Source organism: Eschrichtius robustus, chromosome 3 (assembly GCF_028021215.1).
Source record: "Eschrichtius robustus isolate mEscRob2 chromosome 3, mEscRob2.pri, whole genome shotgun sequence".
Lineage (NCBI taxonomy): Eukaryota > Metazoa > Chordata > Mammalia > Artiodactyla > Eschrichtiidae > Eschrichtius > Eschrichtius robustus.
In genome coordinates, this window is record NC_090826.1 from 107,670,563 (window position 1) to 107,691,713 (window position 21,151).

Consider the following 21,151-nt stretch of genomic DNA (forward strand, 5'->3'; position numbering starts at 1 on the left):
ATCTTATTTATCTTTGTATCCTTAGTGCCTAACATGGAACCTAGCACGTAATAAGTGTTTAATACATATTTATTGAATTAGTGAATGAAAAAAAAATTTTCGGTTCTCCAAGGTGGTAGATGAGCTCAAGAATGTAACACTCTGGGTAGGAATTTAAGATTTGCTATATGGTCAGCATGCCCATGTCACTGTATGGAAAGATTTAGGGTAGAGAGGCCCTGATAATATAACTCTTAAACTATTTCAAATAAACCCCCAGAGAGACAGATTTGTTTGTGATACTAGAAATGAGGGACAGTAGTTGTAAAAGGACCCCAGGGCTGCTTACAACGATAGCGCAAGCTCACATGCAGTCCAAAGATGTGACTCTGACACCTTTTTCCAGTTTTCTCCTTGTGAGCAGTTGGCTCACGTGACCAGTGCAGCCAGACCATGCCCAAGGGGAGATGAAGACCATCACATCTATTGTACCTTTCTCCATCCCTTTTTTAAATTCTGTGGGAATGTCCTGAAGAATACACCGAGAAGAAGAGCTAAGAAGATAGTTTCAGTATTAGTCTTTCTTTTGTGCTCTGGTAAATAAGCATTTTGGTTTTATTTCTGAATGTTCAAGCATCTAATTAATTTGACCCAGTAAGAGAAATAAGTAGGAAGAAAAGTTTAGGCAGTGACTGAGAAGCAGCCAGGTGCCTTTTTAGAGCTTTCCCAGGACTCTCCCAACAACCAATATGGTTTGTTGCTATGGAGACCACAAAATAACTATAAGACCCAATCCTTACCTATATGAAAAAATGTCTGTGAAAGTATTCCTTGTGCAGTGCCTGAACCTAGGAAGGTTGGAAGACATTCCCTAGTGGGAAAGAGTAAGAGAGAATAAGAAATCATATGAAGCTAGAAGGAATCTCTGTGAGTAAATAGCAACAGTGAGATGGTCTTCTGCAAGTCACTTATCCATCTGACTTTCCATTTATGAGCTGGAAAACAAGAATTATAATGATTAACCTTTACTTCATAGAAATGCTGAGATTAAGTAGGTAGTATCTAAAGGCACTTTAAACCAGAAAAAGATACTTAATAAAGGCACATCACCTTTATTAAGAGAATAAAAGGAGAGGGGACTTTTTTTTCAGTTTTTTATATCTAACAACCTGTATTAATCCCTTGGATTTTTTTTATGTTACTGGGCGATAATAATGTACCCACAGTCAACAAACATTTGTTGAACACCTTCCATGTGCCAGGCAGTAAGAAAAGCAAAGATCAATAAGACATGATTCCTTCCTGTAAAGGGGATGCAAATTCAAGAGATATGTGGAAAGTAACATCAACAGAATTTGGATGAGGATTTAGTTATTCATTTAACATTCTGCAAATATTTATTCAGCACCTAGTTTATATTAAGTGATAGAGATACAACCATGAACAAAATAAACTTGGTTTCTGCCCTCATGAAACTTACAGTCTAGAAGGAGGGACTAAACAGTAAATTGGTAAATATATAAACACATAGTTGCCAATTGTGATTATTGTCATCACGGAGCAAACAGGTTGCTATGATAGAGAATAATGCAGATAAGGATATCAAATTTAATGCAAGTCCTTAGCGTCAACCTTTCTGAGGAGGTGGTATTCAAGCTGAGATTTAAAGGACAAGATCAAAGGTAGACCCAGCAGGAAGGCAGAGGAAACATCATGTAAAGCCCTGAGGTAAAAAAGACTGGTGTATTCAAGAGTGAGTAAGGGACAGAATGGAGACTAGTGGTATAGATTTTTTATTTGAGTGACTAGATAGTTGATAATGTCATTTGCTGAGATAAGTAATACAGAAGAAGGAAGATAATTTTAGTTTGGGATATGTTGAATTTGAGTTGCCTGTGTGCATCTAAGTGATATTCAGTAGGTAATTGGATACACGAGTCAGGAACTTAGGAATAAGGTATGGATTTATTTGTCCTCTTGGAGATAATTTCAGGAATCTGAAAAGTTAGACATCAGCTAAATGCCATTAAGTGAAACTGGGGAAACAGGCAAGATCACCCAAGGAAAATGTATAAACAGAAATGAAAGAAGGAATTCTGGCCCATGCAGAGCAAAAAAAAAAGGCCAAGAAAAAGCAAGTAGAGAAGGAAATGGGAAAACCAAGGGAAATTGTGGTATGAAAACCAAGAAAAGAAAATAATTTTAAATAGGAATGATTCAATGTCATAAATGATTAAATAAAACAAGGATTGGAAAATGTTGTTGAATTTTGCAACCAGAAGAAAATTCGTGACCATATTATAATAATGGCTAAGAGTCCAAGCTCTAGAGCTAGACTGTTTGTGTTTGAATCCTGACTCTGCCCCTTGTTAGCTGTGTGGCCTTGACTAAGTTACTTGACCTCTCTGTGCCTCCATTTCCTCATCTGTAAAATGTGATATTCAATAATATCCACCTCATAGTGTTGTTATGAGGATTAAATTAATTGTAAGTAGAATACTTAAAACAGTACCTGTTATATAACAGGTGCTTGGTGAGTGTTACCTATTCTATTGCCATTACAATTATTAATGAAAGTACTTTCATTGGGTGTAGAAGAATGGGTTAAAAGCTGAATTGCAGCCAATTGAAGAATAAATGGAGGTGAAAGAAGCTTGGCTATTAAGGGGTAGATAGAGAGGATTGGTAACTAGATTAAACTCAAGGCCAAGGACAGACTTTTTCTTAGGAAAGAGACTTGAAACTGAAAGGAAAGAACCAGCAAAGGAGGAAAGATTGAAGATACGAGAGATAGAGGACAGGAAATGGAACAAGATTTTGGAGGAGGTGGAAGGGGAATTAGATCAAAAGCGCAGGTAGAGAAGTCTTAGCTTCGGACACCATCTTGTTCTGAGGGGGGCAAGTTGGAAGGATGATTACAGATGTAAATATTTATAGTAGAATGAAGGTAGTTTATGTCTAATAACTTCTTTCTTATATAATAAGCACATTAGCTAAAAAGAACAGATTGGAAAAATGAGTTAAAGAGTATCTGCTGAGGGGTAGGGGGAGAAATGGCTGACCAAGGGCTAGAAAAGGATTCCTTAGTAGTGTGTGATTTCTGTTAAGACTGGAGACCATACACCTGTAATGGCATCAATGTCAGTATGCATTCTAGCAGTTTGGGGCAGCTCAGTCATGGGCACAGGGAAGGCAGAGTGTTAGACTGATCCAGAGTTGGGAGTTTTCAGGATCAGTGCTTCAGGAGGAGAGTAGAGGACTGAAAGTCCTGGAGAGAGAAGTTAAAGCAAACAAGCTTGGAGTCCAAGCTCAGCAAAGAAGGAAATGGAAGGTCGGAGGAGGCAAAAGACTAGAGACCAGCAGTCATAATGACCTCTAAAATGGTGTAGTGGAAATACAGGCACAAGAGGACTCAAATATTGGAAGTTCAGCTTCAAAGCTAGTAGAATTCCTGAATGGCAGCTCTGGCATTAGGCCTTAGGAGTGGTTGGCTGAAGTGATTCTATCCTAGAAATAAGAAGTGAAAACAAATTTAAACTAGTTTTTTCCTGTGACACCAAACTTCCTGAGTTATTCTTAGCATTGCTTTCTCTCATATATCCCCAATACATCAACAATAGCATTTATTTTAACTACCAAGTTGATTTTCAGCCTTCTCAAATAATAGGAAACTATTGATAATTAGAATACAACTGAGTATCTAAAACTCACGTACTTACATTTGAATTACTCATTCTATAAATTCAGCCCATTTATTAGATGCATTATGTGCGTATTGATGGCAAAAATGAATAAGACAAAGGTAGGTAAAGAGCTTATGACATTAGGGGAAAATGTATAGATTGAAGTTAACTATAGTAAGAAGTGGTATCTGCTCTTTATACTTTTCCAGCAGATTTGCTTTCCTAATTTTTTTGCCAAACCTTTTACTAAAAGTACTACCTTACTTTGTTAGAGTTCACACTACCTTGAATAAATAGACAATAAGTGTTATTTATAATTGTTGTTATTATTTTACTATTACCGTTACCCAAGAATAGAGATGACTCTGGAAGCATTTGGGATAAGAAGAAAATCAATAGACATATTTATTAGAGAAAAATCTACATATTAATAAGTAAAATTTAGCTTATGTAAGTTAGCTAAACGTAATGGTTGCTGTTTTCAGTGATGTCCCCTTTCGCTGTGCAGATGAAAGCCGTTTTGCCTGTGTCACCTGGCATTGATGTGCTTTGATATTTTTAGGGATCTTGTCCATAGAACAACTCATCAGCCGGGTAGGTGTGATTGGGGTGACTCTCATGGCTCTTCTTTCTGGATTTGGTGCTGTCAACTGCCCATACACTTACCTGTCCTACTTCCTCAGGTAACAAGAGTTTTGTCTCTTTCCTTTTTTCCCATTACTTATTGAATACGTATGTCACATCATGCCACCATCATTAATACTTAAACATTAGATCTATGACACTGCCTTTTTATTCCTCTCTGTCCTTATGGGCATTGACCTAGGAATCTTTCAAATAAGTCTTATCACTTACATTGCTTGCCCTTGTTATTTGTCCTACATTTATTTATTTTTAAAATGGCAATTTCAGTGTTACCTTCTCCACCCCCTTTTCACCCCCACTTTTTAAAGACACATTTTTAGTGGACAGCCATGTGAGCTAGTCTCAACTTCAGCAAATCAGTTCCTCCCAGAAGTAGAACAGTAGATGACAATGCCAAGTTAAAACTGTGCATACACGTATATCCTAAATGTCACTGGATCAAAGTTAAGCAAGTCTATAAGAGAGCTAGTTTCCTTCCACTTCCCTGAGGCTTCAGAAGAATTAGCTATTAAAAAATGACAACAAAAGCATTTTTGCTTATTATAGTTATTTTAATATTCCTCAGAAAAAATATAGTTCCTTGAATTATAGGGTAACAACTGAGGTTTATGTGTTTCTCCAGCTGCCTTGTATTATGCCCAGGGATGGAACCCAAAACTTTGCTAACAGCTTGTGCTTATTATAGGAATGTGACTGACACAGATATTGTAGCCCTGGAACGGCGACTACTCCAAACCATGGATATGATCATAAGCAAAAAGAAAAGGTAAGATATCAGCACATTAATGCTGTTAGAATTTCTCAACAAGGAAATTTGACATGAATTGGTGGTAACAGGGAATTTTATCTCATTTCATTTTTAAGTTAGGGAACCATCAAAGACTTAGTGTCTAATCTTATGTGAAAGAAAATTTTCAAATCCAACCTTAGTTCCTAACTTTAGATAAATTCTCTTGAGATAAATTTTAGAATAACTTTTATATTTGAGGGTGTTCTACACTGGATGTTTTAAAAGTCTATTGTGCTGCATTTTTACAAACTTTTTCATGCCTTATTTCAACTTCCCTTTCTCCAACTACTTTAAAAAATCCTTCAAGTCTTCCAGCTATTGTTGTTGTTTTTACTATTTAAAAAGTACTTTTAAAATATATGTTTTTCAGGTGGCATTTCTAGAAATCTGTATCACAGTGGGTAAAAGCATAGGCTCTAGATTCAGACTATCTGAATCTGAATCTTTGGCCTACAACTCACAGTGTGACTTTGAGCTAGTTGCCTTATTTCTTTATGTCTTGGTTTCCTTATCTGTAAAATGGAAATAATAATAATGAGTTGACTAACATGTAGAGTTCTTAGAACAGTGAACTATACATAGCCAAGGAAAATTATCTGACTTATTAATAATCTTGGCAGGACAATCAATTGGTTTTAATACTTTGCCTTTATTTATTCATTCATATAGTCATTGACTTAATAATTATATAGAAAGCCTGCTTTATGCTAGGCACTGTACTAAATGCTGAATACTACATAGAGATAGAATGATGAACAAGGTAATCAGTTCCTACCTTCATGAAGCTTATTGGTCTACTGATTTTATTAGAGTTATTAGTACTCGTATAAAAATGATGTCACAGAAGTTTTAAATTGCATGAGTGTTCTTCCATTTCATGTTTCTTCTTTCAACACTTTACTGTAGTAAGATACATAATCAAGTCAAAGAAGACTTAATATAAGACAGAACAATAGACATTAGAATGATAAAGAGGTCCAGATTCACCAACTAATTATTTATCTCCATTTGTATACATCTTTACTAAGGGAGTGGAAGTAGATACACATGTGTATACATTTGTTCACTTATATATGTTTTGTTCACATTCATGCTCTACAGTTTATTTTACATGAATGAATATGAATGTAGATTTTTAGAATATAACAACAAGAGCAACATTGTTCAATATTAAAAGCTACTTGTATAGGAACATACTATTTTGATTCCCATGATCATTCTCCCTTGTACTATATTTATTTTATTCATATAGAGAGATGAATATAAAGTCATGACCCATGTCATTGTGGATGTGCACTTTTAAGCCATTTTATCACTAGTCATGCTGAGGAATTGGCTCTGATCTATACATGTACCCCTATAGACCTTGTTAAGTCAGGATCTGGGATGGTTTGTGGTCCTGCAGTAGGTCTTACTAATTTGAGTGGCTCTCAGAAGAACCAGCCTCCCAACTTGACCTAATTATCACAGTTCTTTACCCAGTGGAGCTAACAGGGCAGATAGACAGCTAACATGACAACACTGCGACCTTTGAGGTTCATACAATGTCCTTGCTATTCACCAAAATATTGAAAAAATGTTTTCAGAAACACTCATAGTTGCAGAAGAGTAGTGACCAGAAAACCATCTTTCAATTTAACAGCAGAGGGCCCTAGTGAGATGACATACACAAAAAAATAGCATGTTACGTACAGAAAAGTTAATGGTTGAAAATGGGGGCAGGAAAGAGGCATACTATCTTCTCACTTGGAACACTGAATAGAGGATAAGGTTTATAGTATTTGGAAAATATTCATCAAAAACCTAGTTCAGATAGTATGAATATGCTGAGTTAGTGATCAAAGCCTTTCAGCTTTTTTCAGTTTGAGAGAATTAAGTGACCTGTTATTTTGTTTTATTTTTCTGTTGACTTAGATTTTAAAGCTTTTGTTTTGGAGATCTATGATATAACTGAAGTATAGTCTCTTTTCACAAACAATATTAGTTTTGAAATTGTAGTTTTGTAGAAGATAGAAAATACAGTTATGCAACTACACACCATGGTATAAGGAAAAGAACTTGAACTAGACAATCACTTTACAAGAAACTTGTTAAGTCATCTTGAGCAAATACTAAACTGTCTCAGTTTTCTCATTTGTAAAATGGTGGGGTTAACTAAAGGGTCTCTAGGATCCCTTTCAACCCACAAATTCTGAATTTATACTTTTTCACACAGCTTATGACATACAAAAACAAAAAACCTAGAGTACGTAGAGTATGTAAAAGTTAATGCAAGCTATTACTATGAGGAAGAACCTTATCTCTACCCTTGGATTAGAAACAGGAAAAATTGTTAAAAACAAATATTCAAAGGCAATGGAAAATGAGCAGAGACAGGTAGAAATTTGAAAAGAGTGTCAGGTAACTGGACGTTTGTGGTTTTCTTGCCTCGGGGTGCTCTTCAACCACTGCCCACTCAAGTATACAGATTGATAGAGTTCAAATCAGCAGAGTAACTGGAAAATTTAAAGGGAAAATTTTGGAAGCAAGAGAGATGCGGAAGGACTGAGATCTACAATCTACATATAAACTCTGCCCAAATCCCTGCCTCATCACTAAACTATGCATGTGTAGAGGAAATACCAGAGAAGTAGGCAGAAACTAGAAAGGGGTCTACCCTTGAAAGGCAGCATTGCCTCTTAATGAGATTTGCAAGTTTGTCGTGTCTTTGACTGAGTGCATTGTCCGAACTGTATGTAAGTTAGACACATAACTTGGATGACAGAAAGTGAAATTCTTACTGGCTTGAGGTGTCAGAAGGTAGAACTCAAGACTGGAAAAGCATTAGAAATTTAGGAGGGATCCCTAGAAACAAAGGGACCACAGAGAGGGTAAGCAAGGCCTAAAATCTGATTATAAAATCTGCCCAAATTCTTTGTTGACGACTAACCTGCTCAGGCTCAGAGGAAACCACCAGAGAGTCGGGCTAAAGAAAGAGCCTCTAAGAGTTGAAAAACTGAGTAGAAACGTCAGTTACTGCACACAGTAAGTATGACAGTTTCACATTTCGAGTCCAGGTAAATTAACTGCTTACTAGAACAAAAAAAGAGCAGTCCTCAGAAAAATAAAACAGATTCCAAAGCCACTAAAACATAATACCTACAATGTCAAGTTTTCAATCAGAACTTACTAGACATACAAAGAAACAGAACTGTGCAACCCATATTCAAGATAAAAAGCAACTAATAGACACTTAACTCCAGGGGGCCCCAGATAACAGATTTAGCAAACAGACTTGAAAGCAGCTATTATAAATACATTCAAAGAAATGAAGGAAGCATAATATTAATTAGTGAACAGAAAAAGAGTCTCAAAAGAGAAATACAAACTATATTTTAAAAAAGAAACAAAAGAATATTCAAACCTGAAAACTACAGTAACTGAAATGAAAATTTTACTATGTAGGCTTAGCAGAGTTGAGATGGCAGAAGAAAGAATCAGTGAACTTGAAGGCAGATCAATAGAAATTATTCAGTCTGAAGAATAGAGAAATAAAAGATGGAAGAAAAATGAACAAAATCTCAGGATGAAGCAATATCAAGCAGTCTAAATACTTGTAGTTGGAGTCCTAGAAGAAGGAGAAAGGGGCCAAAAAAGTACTTGAAAAAATAATGGCCAAAAGCCTTCCAAATTTGGTGGAAAACATTAATTTACAGATCTAAGAGGCTTAAGTAGGGGAACCACAAAACTACACCTAGGTTCATATAGTCAAATTGCTAAAAGACAAAGATAAAGAAAAAATCTTGAAAGCATCAAGAGAAAAATGACAAATATAGAGGGGCAACAAAAAAAGTAATGGTTAATGTAAAATAGATAGCTAGTGGGAAGCAGCCACATAGCACAGGGAGATCAGCTCGGCGCTTTGTGACCACCTAGAGGGGTGGGATGGGGAGGGTGGGAGGGAGGGAGATGCAAGAGGGGAGAGATATGGGGACATATGTATATGTATAACTGATTCACTTTGTTATAAAGCAGAAACTAACACACCGTTGTAAAGCAATTATACTTCAATAAAGATGTTTAAAAAAAAGAAAGTAATGGTTGCTGAACAAGGTTGCAGGATACAAAGTAAACATACAAAAATTAATTGTATTTTTATATTACTAGAAATTAAAAATACAGTACAAATTACAGTCACTCAAAAAAAATGAAATACTTAGGTATAAATCTAACACAACAAGTACAGGACTTATATGCTGAAAACTATGAAGTGCTGATGAAAGAAATCAAAGGTCTAAATAGAGAAACATACCATGTTTAATAGATTGGAAGACTCAACGTAGTAAAGATGTTAATTCTCCCCACATTGATGTACACGTTTAATGTAAGTCATTTCAAAATCCCAGCAAGACTTTTTGTAGATACACACAGAATTATTCTAAAGTTTATATGGAGACACAAAAGTACTAGACACTTTTTCAAAATAGCTAAAACAATTTTGAAAAAGTAAAATGAACAGTATCAGTCTATCTGATTTCAAAACTTATTATACAGCTATAATCAAGGATTATATTGGCAGAGGTATAGACACATAGACCAAAGGAGCAGAATAGAAGACTCAGACCAACAGAAAAATGCCCAACTAATTTTTTACAAATTTGCAAAATCAATTCAGTGGAGGAAAGATAGCCTTTTCAACAAATGGTGCTTGAACAATTGGACATCTATAGATTTTTTTTTAAATGAATCTCAATCTAAGTCTCACACCTTATACAAAAATTAATTCAAAATGTAACACTATAAAACTTGGTAGAAAAATAGGAGAAATATTTGAGATCTAGGGTTACACAAGAGTTCTTAGACTTGACACCAAAAGCACAATTCATAAAAGGAAAAATTGATAAATTGGACTTCATCAAAACGAAAAAATTTCACTCTGTGAAAGACCCTGCTAAGAGGATGAAAAGAGAAATTACAGACTGGGAGAAAGTGTTTGCAAACCACATATCTGAGAAAGAACTAACTTTCAGAACTTAGAGAAAAAAAAAAAAAATCAAACAGTCCAGTTAGAAGTTGGGCAAAAGACCTGCACAGACGTTCACTGTACACGTTGTATAAATGGCAATTAAGCACATGAAAAGGTTTTTAACATCATTAGCCATTAGAGAAATGCAATTAAAACTGTGAGGTATTACTATATACCTATTAGAATGACTAAAATAAAAATTAGTGACAACAACAAATGCTAGTAAGGATGCAGAGAAACTGGATCACTCATACATTGCTGGTTAGAATGTGGAATAGTGTAGTAACTCTGGAACACAGTTTAGCAGTTTCTTAAAAAAACTAAACATGCAACTATTACACAGCATAGCAGTTGCATTCCTGGGCACTTTTTCCAGAGGAATGAAGACTTATCTTCACACAAAAATTTGTGCCTTAATGTTTAGAGCAGTTTTATTCATAGTAGCCAAAAATGGATATAATCCAGATATCCTTTAATGGATAAGTGGTTAAAGTGTGGCTTATCCATACCACAGAATACTGCTGAGTAATAAGAAGTTATGAACTACTGATAGATGCAACAACCTGGATGAATCTCCAGAAAATTATGCTGAGTAAAAAAGCCAATCCACAAAGGGTACATACTGTATGATTCTATTTATATAACATTTTTTAAGTGACAAAATGGAAGTGGAAACAGATTCGTGGTTGCCAGGGGTTAAAGAAGGGCTGGGGCTGGGAGGAGGGAAGTGGGCTATACAAGGGCAACATGAGGGATCCTTGTAGTAATGGAAATGTTCTGTATTTTGACTCTATAAGTGTCAGTATCCTGGTTGTGATATTGTACCGACAAGATTTCCATTGGGGAAAGGTGGGGAAAGGGTACATGGTATCTCTGTATTTTTTTTATAACCCCATGTGGAGTTACAGTTATCTCAAAAGAAAATGTTGAATTAAAAAAGTAATTGCTGACTTCCAACCAGAAGCGATGGATACCAGAAAACTGTAGGATGGCGTATTTAAACCATAGTAGACATTTTTCAGCTTCTTCATGTGCAAACTACCACCAAGTACATACTTCTTCTAGCGATTACCTCTTTGCCTGTTGTGGGACCACAATGCAGTGTCTGTCATCTTTACATGTTCAAGAGGTTCCACTCCACAGCCAGTCATTACGTTTACTGTCTTATAGACATTGAAACTAAGGACAACAGAAATGTGCTTCTGTGCGCCCTATCCCCCCTGCCTTCCTTTAATCCAGCATAGTAGATTGATGTAAATGAGTGGGATAGAACCTCTTCCCTTTTGCTCCAGCTTTCCCAACTATGAAAATAGGAAGACTAAGACTTCTGAGTCTTGCCAAGTCAAAATCTCCCTAGGTCTGAGCCTCTTCTTGGTTGTTCTACATCTTCCAATAATGCTGAGTTACAGTGAACATGTGTAATTAAAGGAAAAGGCAGAAGGAGCTAATACAACTTGGGAGCTATATTCCATTTACTCAGTATCCCGGTAAAGGTCATTTTAAGGAGGAAACAGTTAAGTCATTGTGGCTAACACACTTAATATTCTTTATTGTTAATACCATTTTAGCCAATGGCTTAAAGAATTTAGCCCACAAAATTACCATTTGGTATTTGGTACCATTGGTTCCATTTGTATTGGTCCTAACCATGAATACCAATGCTGCTTCTTTATCCTTACCACTTCTATCTCTTGTCATCCTTTTGAGTTTAACCTTGAGTTAAATTTTTCTTTAGTTCTACAACTCTTTTTATTAGACTCATTCTGGTTTATTTTAAGCCTGTAGGCCTTGGCCTATTGTACTCTTCAAGTAGCCATTTATGCACAAATGATCTGTTTTTCCTCACAAGGACCCTATTCTATGTGGTGGGCTGGAACATGCCAGCAGCCACCACTGAGGCGGTAGGTCCTTCCACAGACTGACAGGACAAGAGGAAGGACAAGTTTTCCATTGATATATTCGGTAGTAGGGGGAGACTGTCATTAAAGGGAGAATAGTGTTTTAGAAGAAGCCAGGTTTATGTGATTTTCTGGGGTTTTTGTTTGTTTGTTTGTTTTTCTTCTGTCTGCTTTTAAAAAGGAAAGAAAAAAACATTTATTGAGTTCCTACCCTGTACCTGATCCTTTAGCTAGGCATGTTAGCTATTGTTTTATTTTGTTTTTAAATGATAATGGTAATAATTAAATATATTATTTCATTGATCTTCACAATCATCCAGAGATGAGGAGATGAAAACTCTAAGGTCTCACAGTTTCCAAGTGGTAGAGCCAGTCCTCAAATTTATTGCCTACTCCAATTCTGTGCTCCTTCACCTATTCCACATTCCTTCCGGGAGTGTATGCTTTTCCCTCAATTGTAAGCTGTGGGAAAGTGGGACTCCAGAATTCGAATCCTTCCCCGAACAGCTCAGCAAATGAAAGGAGCAGTGATGAGACTGGAAAGCGGATGAGAATGGACTACGAGGGTCCATGCTTCCTTGCTGAGGTTTTATATTTTATTTCAGGATGGCAGTGACACGGAGGACTATGTTCCAGAAGGGGGAGGTGCATAACAAACCATCAGGATTCTGGGGAATGATAAAGAGTGTTACCACTTCAGCCCCAGGAAGTGAAAGTATCCTTTATCCCTCTGCTTGATTCTTTTTCTCAACTCTGGACCAAGGGCAGAAGAAAAAATAGTATTGGGATATTCTCTAATAAGATACCTGACTGCATCAGAGTTCAGCTGGCCAGGGCTGGGCTTAGGAAATACAATGTGTACAGTCATCTTTCCTACAGCCATAGAAGATCATAAAATAATAAAACCATTGTCTTTGAACTGAAGGGGTCCTAACATGTCAGTCTTTCCATTTTACAGATGAGAAAATAGACCCAGAGAAGTTAAGTCACACAGTGGCTTGTGGCAAAGATTAAGACCAGAACTGTGGTCTCCTCAGTTCTTTCCACTACACTATTGTATTTCCCACCTCTGAAAAACCACCACAAAACAATGGCTCCCCCAAATGGATGGTTTGTATATGGGATTGTAAGGGCCCATTTCTAAAGCAGTCAGTTTTAGAAACAAACAAATTTTAAGCAGCTCTGTATCTCCAGTGACTTTTTGGTTTAAAGAATCAAGGAGATTGGGATAATGGACTTGTCTTGGCCCAGCTGGTTGCAGTGTTAAACTGATTCCCAAATTGAGTAACCAAATCTCTTTGTGGCTACCAGGTTATTAAGCTGGAATTTGGGGTGGGGGACTGGAGGTGAAATAGCATATTCCTGCTTCATTTTCTGGCCTGAGGAAGAACAAATTCCCCTGTGCCTCAATTGGAGGAAAAGAATGTAACCTATTCTTGCTATAAATTGTGATATATCTTTCTGGTGTGAAATGCAGGTAAGAATTAGAAAAAAAAAAAAAAAGTAGGATGACCACAGGAGAGAGAAAAAAAAGATGACTTTAAATTCATTTCTCGTCTCCTATTTCCAGACAGGGTGCTAAGGGGTAAAATGATGAGCAGAGGATAGCCTCTCTCCTCAAGGAGCTTACTGCCTAATCATGGAAGAGCCAAACGTGTAACTCATTAAACCGCGTTGTTCAGTGGCCTGGACCATGCCAACAGCAGCCACTACTGAGGAAGGAGCTGAAGGGCATTTGCTGATTTGGGTAATAGTGGAAAACTCACAGAGAGGAGGGAGGATTTGGATTAAAGCCAATGCTTCTGTTTTAGAAGGGGCTGTCTTTACTGTTTTTATTACTTAAAAATTCATAAAGGCCAAAGTTTAGGTTTAAGCTTTCTTAGCAACACTAAGTCAAGTCAAAAAAGTATCAGGATTATTTAAGATCTCTGAGTCCTTTCCTAAATGGAGAGGATAATCACACGACCTCACTGAGTTCTTCGAAAGTGGCATAGCGTAATGGAAAGAGCAGGCCTTGGAGTAAGGCAGATCTGACTTTGCTTCCATGCCTATTAGCTGTGTGACTTTGAGCAAGTTATTTGACTCTCTGAGCTTTACTTTCCTTATCTGCAAAATGGATAATAACACCTATCTCATGGGATTGTTGTAAATAATAGAAGATAATATCTGTAAAGAACTAAAGAAGATAATGTCTATAAATCCCAGCCTGTATTAGAACTCAGTAAACATTAGTTCTCTTCCCTAACATTGTATTTATTCAGATATTTCAGGAGAAAACTTTGCTATATTATAGGTGTTTTTCTTACTATGTAACCTTTTGAGATTCCAAAGATTACATTTGACTTAATCTAACTAGATAAAGCAAAGATAAACAGAACCATCTCTCTGAGCCACTTGAGCTAGTGAGAAACTGAGTGGTAGGTGGTTGGTGGGGATGCTCTTGATGGAAAAGCTTTTATACACCTGTGTCTGAGGTTGGAAAAATTGTTCTAAAGTAGTCCTGCTGGCTATAAGCAGGAAATTGAAAATATGGGCAGTTCCTAGGACCCACTGTAGAAGAAACCAAAAGCATATGCTTTCTTCATTGCTATTCCTTGAAACTTCTATGTGATTTAAACCTTGATGCCCATTTTGTGCCAGATCTTACTCTTATTCAACAGGAAGTGGATGCTTTGGAAGAACTAAGCAGGCAGCTTTTTCTGGAAACGGCTGATCTATATGCTACCAAGGTACAGAGCAAGGAAACTGAAGTGTGGTTTTTACTAATATGATTGAAGACAGAACAAGACTGAATAGCTTTTTAGCATCCTCTATGGCCAAGCCATGTAAGAGGCACCTCATAGCTTCAATATCAGCCATGAAGCACTGATGGCTGCAGTCTTTGTGACATTGCTCCTACCAGTAGCAAAACCCTTAATGGAACGCTCTCAAAAATAGAAATTAGTGGGATAGTCAGAAGAGGCTTTTAATCATCTAGGAAGGTGGCACACACCACTTCCTACTGATGATCCAGGATCAAGAGGGTAGCTCCTGTGGTAGCGCCTCTGTTTTCTATTCTCTTGCAAGTTAGTAATAGTGTAAGAGCAGTAAGACACCAATCTGCCGTGGTCTAGCCCTATTTTAAAGGATCCGGATCAAGAAGGGACCTAACTACAAGGGTAACTTTCCTTTGTACACCTAAAATGCAATGTAATTTAAATATGCAAAATCTATTAGTTAAGGTTGTTCAAACTATTTTAATCCTTTTTGAGGATTACTTCACAGGAATAGCCATGTACGATAGAGGTAAACATAGGCTTTGAAGACAGATAGACCTGAGCCTAACTTCCCTTACTCACTAGCTCTGCAACCTTAAGCAAGTTATTTAGCCTCTCTAAGCCTCTGTTTTCTCATCTGTAAAATTAAAGAGAACATATCTCATAAGAGTTGTTATGAAGATTAAAGTAGATAATGCATGGAAGGTGTTCATCCTAATTTCTGGCTTAAAGTAATCATTCAATAAATTTTTCCCACTACTACTATTACTGTCATTTTAATATTATTATTATTATCATGTGTGGTTTTAATTCTTAGCCTGAACAGTGATTCATAGAGGCAGGAATTTTGTGGAATATAAATGTAATTTTGCTGAGACTAACCATGTTTTGTGTTTGTTTTCCCTCAGGAGAGAATAGAATACTCCAAAACTTTCAAGGGGAAATATTTTAATTTTCTGGGTTACTTTTTCTCTATTTACTGTGTTTGGAAAATTTTCATGGTAAGTATATTATTTTTAATTGTCAGGATTTAGGTGATTTTCCCTGGTAATGGCAGAGAGAGAAAATTGGGTTCGGTTGAGGCATTGAACTAAATTCCAAATCCAGTTGAGTCAATAGAAAATGTGATCTTTCACATCTCTGAGCCTCATTTTTTCACCCTCTCCTTTTCGGGTCACCTAGAAGAGGGAGGTTGCATTTTTCTTCTGTCAGAAATCATGAATAAGTTCTTAGATTATGATATATATGAAGAGTGAATATTGAAGTTTCTTATTTTACACCCCGCTTTCCATATTACGCATGAGTACGTGACTGTATATAACGCAGTTCCTACCTTCAGCTCAGAATAGAAACCACCTGTCCTTTTTAATAATCTGTATATAACCCAAAAAGTAAATTCTAAAACATATTTCTACAGATAAATTCATCTTCTGTGCTTACAGCTCTTACTCTTTTTTTTTTTAAACATCTTTATTGAAGTATAATTTCTTTACAATGGTGTGTTAGTTTCTGCTTTATAACAAAGTGAATCAGTTATACATATGCATATGTTCCCATATCTCTTCCCTCTTGCGTCTCCCTCCCTCCCACCCTCCCTATCCCACCCCTCTAGGTGGTCACAAAGCACCGACAGCTCTTATTCTTTTGTGGCTCTCCCTTAACGCTCTATTCTTCATGTGCATTTTATGTACTGCATTATTTGTCTTTACTTGTGACTCATCTGCAGGTATTAATGGATTTCAGTGTGATTATAGAAAAGGCTGATTTGACGTTCTAGTTTGGTGACTTTCCCACTGGGGCTGTGCTTGCACAAAGAGGAGCTTTGTCAGCTTGTTAGTTAATTTTGATCAGTGTAGATGAATGGAGGATTCTGGATTTAACAGATCTAATGTTATAATAAATTGATGTTAATACCCATTCAGATGACGTTTTTAAATCTTGATTCATTCAGTGGGAGAGGATAAATGAAGATAGTGTATTCAGTTAACTAAGATACTAAAGGCTTTTTCTGAGATGCAGCCTTTAGGAGAGCATAACATTTCTAACAGCTTTATTGAGATGTAATTGACATTCAACAAACTGTACATATTTAAAGTATACAATTTGGTAAGTTTTGATATATATATATATACCTGTGCAACAGTCATCACCACAATCAAGATAGAGAACATATCCATCCATCACTTCCAAAAGTTTCCTCAGGCCCCTTTGTAATGCTTCTCTCTTCCTTTTTATTGCTGAGTAGTGTTCCATTGTATGGATGTGCCACAATTTGTTTATCTGTTCACCTGCTGATTGATATTTGTTTGTTTTCAATTTGGGGATATTACAGTAAAGCTGCTGTGAACATTTGTGTACAAGTCTGTATTTGAACATACGCTCTCTTTTCTCTTGGGAGAAAGCACTTAAGTATAGAATGGCTGGATCATATGGCAGATGTATGTTTGACTTTTGAAGAAACAGCCAAACTTTTTCCAAAGAGGTTGCACCATTTTATATTCCCACCTGCAGTGTTTGAGAGTTTCAGTTATTCCACATCCTCACCAACATTGTGTAGTCAGTCTTTTTAATCTTAGATGTTTTAATAGGTATGAGGTGGTATTGAATCATTTTAATTTGCATTTTCCTAATGTCTAATGATGTTGAACAACTTTTTATGTGCCTTTTTGCCACCTGTATATCCTCTCTGGCAATGTATCTATTCAAATTTTTTGCCATTTTTTTAATTAGGTTGTTTTCTTTTTATTGGGTTTGAGAATTTTTCAATATAGTCTGGAAGCCTTTTATCAAATATGTGATTTTCAGATATTTTCTCCCAGTCAGTGGCTTGGCTTTTCATTCTCTTAGCAGTATCTTTCTAAAACCAGAAATTCTTCATTTTGATGAAGTCCAATTTATCTTTTTTTTTCCTACTATGGATTATGCTTTTGGTGTTGTATCTAAGAAATCTTTGTCTAAAGATTTTTCACAAAGATTTTTTTCATATGTTTTCTTCTAGAAATTTTATAGTTTTAGGTTTTACATTTAGGTCTATGATCTTGAGTTAATTTTCTAATATGATATTGGAGTATGAATCCAAGTTCATTTTTTTCATATAGATAGCCAATTTTTCTAGCACCATTTGTTGAAAAGAGTATCCTTTCTCCATTGAGGTGATTTTGCAATTTTGTCAAAAACTGATTGAGCATATGTGTGTGGGTCTGTTTCTGTACTCTCTTTTTTTCTATTGAGATTTATATGTATCTTATATATTTACTTCTGCCCATACCACACTGTCTTGATCAATGAGTTTTCCAATTCATGAGCATGGTACAACTCTTCATTTATTTAGATCTTCTTTAGTTTCTCTCAACAGTGTTTTATAGTTTTTAGTGTACAAAACTTTTCATCAGATTTATCTCTTAAGTATTTAATTTTTTGATGCTATTATAAATGAAAATGTTTTTATAATTTTAATTTCCAAGTGTTACTAGTATATAGATATACAATTGATTCTTGTATATTGATCTTATATTCTGCAACCTTGCTAAACTCCCTTATTATTTCTAGAAGCTTTTTATAAATTTCATAGGATTTTTCTACGTAAACAATTCCATCCTACCTTTCTTCTTCTCCTCCTCCCCCAGCCTTACTGCACTGACCAAAGCCTCCAGTTACAGAGTTAAATAGAGCAGTCATCCTGATCTTGTTCCTGATCTTAGGGGGAAAGCATCCAGTCTTACACCATTAAGTATGATGTTAGCTGTCGGTTTTTCCTAGGTGCCCTTTATCAGGCTGAGGAATTTTCTCTTATTCATAGTTTCTTGAGTGTTTTTTTTTTTTTCCCTTGAGTGTTTTTAATCATGAAAGCATGTGTGATTTTGTCAGATGCTTTTCTGCATCTATTGAGATGATCATATGGTTTTTCTTTTTTAGTCTGCTAATATAGTGAATTACATTAATTTTTGAATATTAAACTGACCTTGCATTCCTGCAGTAAACTTTACTTGGCCATGATGTATTATCCTTTTTATATTTTTTAGATTTAATTTACTAAAATTTTGTTAAGAATTTTTGCATCTGTGTTTCTGAGGAATACCAGAATGTAGTTTTCTTGTTAATGTCTTTGTTTGGTTTAGGTGTCTAACCTTAGAGAATAAGTTGAGAAGTATTTCTTTCTCTTCTAATTAGCAGAAGAGTTTGCGTGGAATTGTTATTATTTCTTTCTTAAATGTTTGGTGGATTTCATCGGCCATCTAGACCTGGAGTTTTCTTTGCAGAGAGATTTTTTAGCTACAAATATAATTTCTTTAATATTTATAAAGTTTATTCAGGGTTATCTATTTCTTCTTCAGTGAACTTTTGTACTTGTGTCTTACAAAGAATTTATCCATTTTTATTGAAGTTGTCAAATTTATTGGCATAAGATTGTTCATAGTATTCTCTTATTATCCTTTTAAGATTTATAAAATCTGTAATGATGTCACCTCTTATTCTCTTTTTATGTAACAGCTTTATTGAGATATAATTCACATGCAATACAATTCACCCATTTAGTGTACAATTCAGTGGTTTGTAATATTCAGAAAGTGTGTAACCATCAACACAATTTTTATCACACCAAAAGGAAATCCCATACTCACTAGCAGTCATTCCCTATTTCTCCCCCAGCCTCAGGCAGCCACTAATCTATTGATACTTTCTGTCTCTATAAATTTCCCTATTCTGGACATTTCATGTAAATGGAATCATACAATGTGGTCTTTTGTGATTGGCTTCTTCACATAATGTTTTCAATGTTCATCTATGTTGTAGCCTCTATCACTACTTCATTCCTTTTTATGACTGAGTAATATTTCATTATATGGATATACCACATTAATTTAAATTATCCACTCATCAGTTGATGGACATATGAGTTGTCTCCACTTTTTGGCCACTGTAAATAATGCTATTGTGAGCATTCACGTATAAGTTTTTATGTGGACAGATGTTTCATTTCTCTTAGGTATATACCTGTAGGGGTAGAATTGCTGGGTTATATGCTAACTATATGTTTAACCTTCTAATAAACTACCCAACTTACCAGGCTGTTTTCCAAAGCATCTGTACCAATTTACATTTCTGCCAGCAATGTGTGATGGTTGCAATTTCTCCACATCCTCTCCGACACTTATTATCTATCTTTTTTAATTATAATAATTTTAGTGGATGTGAATTGATATCTCTCTAATTCTTGATATTGATAATGTGTGTCTTTTCTCTTTTTTTCTGATCAGTCTTGATAGAAGTTTATCAATCTTATTGAACTTTTCAAAGAACCAGCATCTGTGTTAATTGATTTTTCTCTGTTGTTTTTCTGGTTTCCACTACTATTTCTCTTCTGCTTTTTGGGGGTCTTCTTTTTCTAATTTCTTAAAGTGGAAGCTAAGATCATTGGTTTGAAACCTTTTTTTTAATATAGGTGTCTTAATGCTATAAATTTCTTGCTAAGCACTATTTTAGTTGCATCTCACAAAATGCAACTTTTTTGATATGTTTATTTTTATTTTCATTCAGTTCAAAATACTTTCTGATTTCCTTTTTGATTTCTTCTTTGACTTGTGGGTTAGAAGTATGTCATAAAATATTTGGGGATCATCTGAATATCTTTCTGTAATTGCTTTCTAATTTAATTTCATGTGATCTGCGAATATACTTTGAATCTTTTTAAATTTATTGAGAGTTGTTTTCTGACCCAGAATATGGTTAACCATGGTTGATGTTCTATGTACACTTGAATAGAATGTGTATTCTACTCCTGTTGAGTGGAATGGCTTGCAAGTGTCAATTAAGTCAAGTTGGTTGATAGTATTGTTAAAGTTTTCTGTACCCTTACTGATTTTCTGACTACTTAATTACTGAGAGAGGGGTGTTGAAATTTCCGCCTATTGTTGTGGATTTGCCTTTTTTAAAATTCTATCATTTTTTTGCTTCATGTATGTCATGTAGGGTCATTATGTGCCCCTTGTTGAAATGATTCTTTTATTCTTATGAAATGACCCTTTTATTTTTTACTATGAAATCTACTTTGTCTGATATTAATATAGACATTCCAGCTTTCTTTTGATTAGTGTTAACATAATATATCTTTTTCCATACTTTTACTTTTAACCTATTTGTATCTTTATATTTAAAGTGGGTTTCTTCAAGGACTCAGAGGCAAAGAATATACAAATCAATTTTCACTGCAAAGTAAAGGAGCTGTTACAGTGGAGGATTACTGGACTGAATGTCAATATTATGACATAGCATGAGTGTGTTTTGTGTTTGGTAATTGCAATCATTGTTGCTTTTGTTGTGGTCATCCATTTACAATGCTTGGTGTCAGTCTATTTATCTCTTGTAAAAATAAAATACAGTGTGTGTGTGTGTGA

At 35.5% G+C, this 21,151-nt stretch overlaps 1 protein-coding gene across 1 annotated transcript in view; it reads left to right on the top strand.

The window, feature by feature from the left end:
• GPR89A (G protein-coupled receptor 89A) overlaps positions 1-21,151 on the top strand; it is a 44,833-nt gene that overhangs the window by 18,482 nt on the left and 5,200 nt on the right. Inside the window, exons 6-10 of the mRNA XM_068540642.1 lie at positions 4,225-4,345; positions 4,993-5,073; positions 12,606-12,715; positions 14,641-14,729; positions 15,665-15,757. Coding sequence (XP_068396743.1) covers positions 4,225-4,345; positions 4,993-5,073; positions 12,606-12,715; positions 14,641-14,729; positions 15,665-15,757 — 494 coding nt within the window. The remainder of the gene's footprint in view (positions 1-4,224; positions 4,346-4,992; positions 5,074-12,605; positions 12,716-14,640; positions 14,730-15,664; positions 15,758-21,151) is intronic.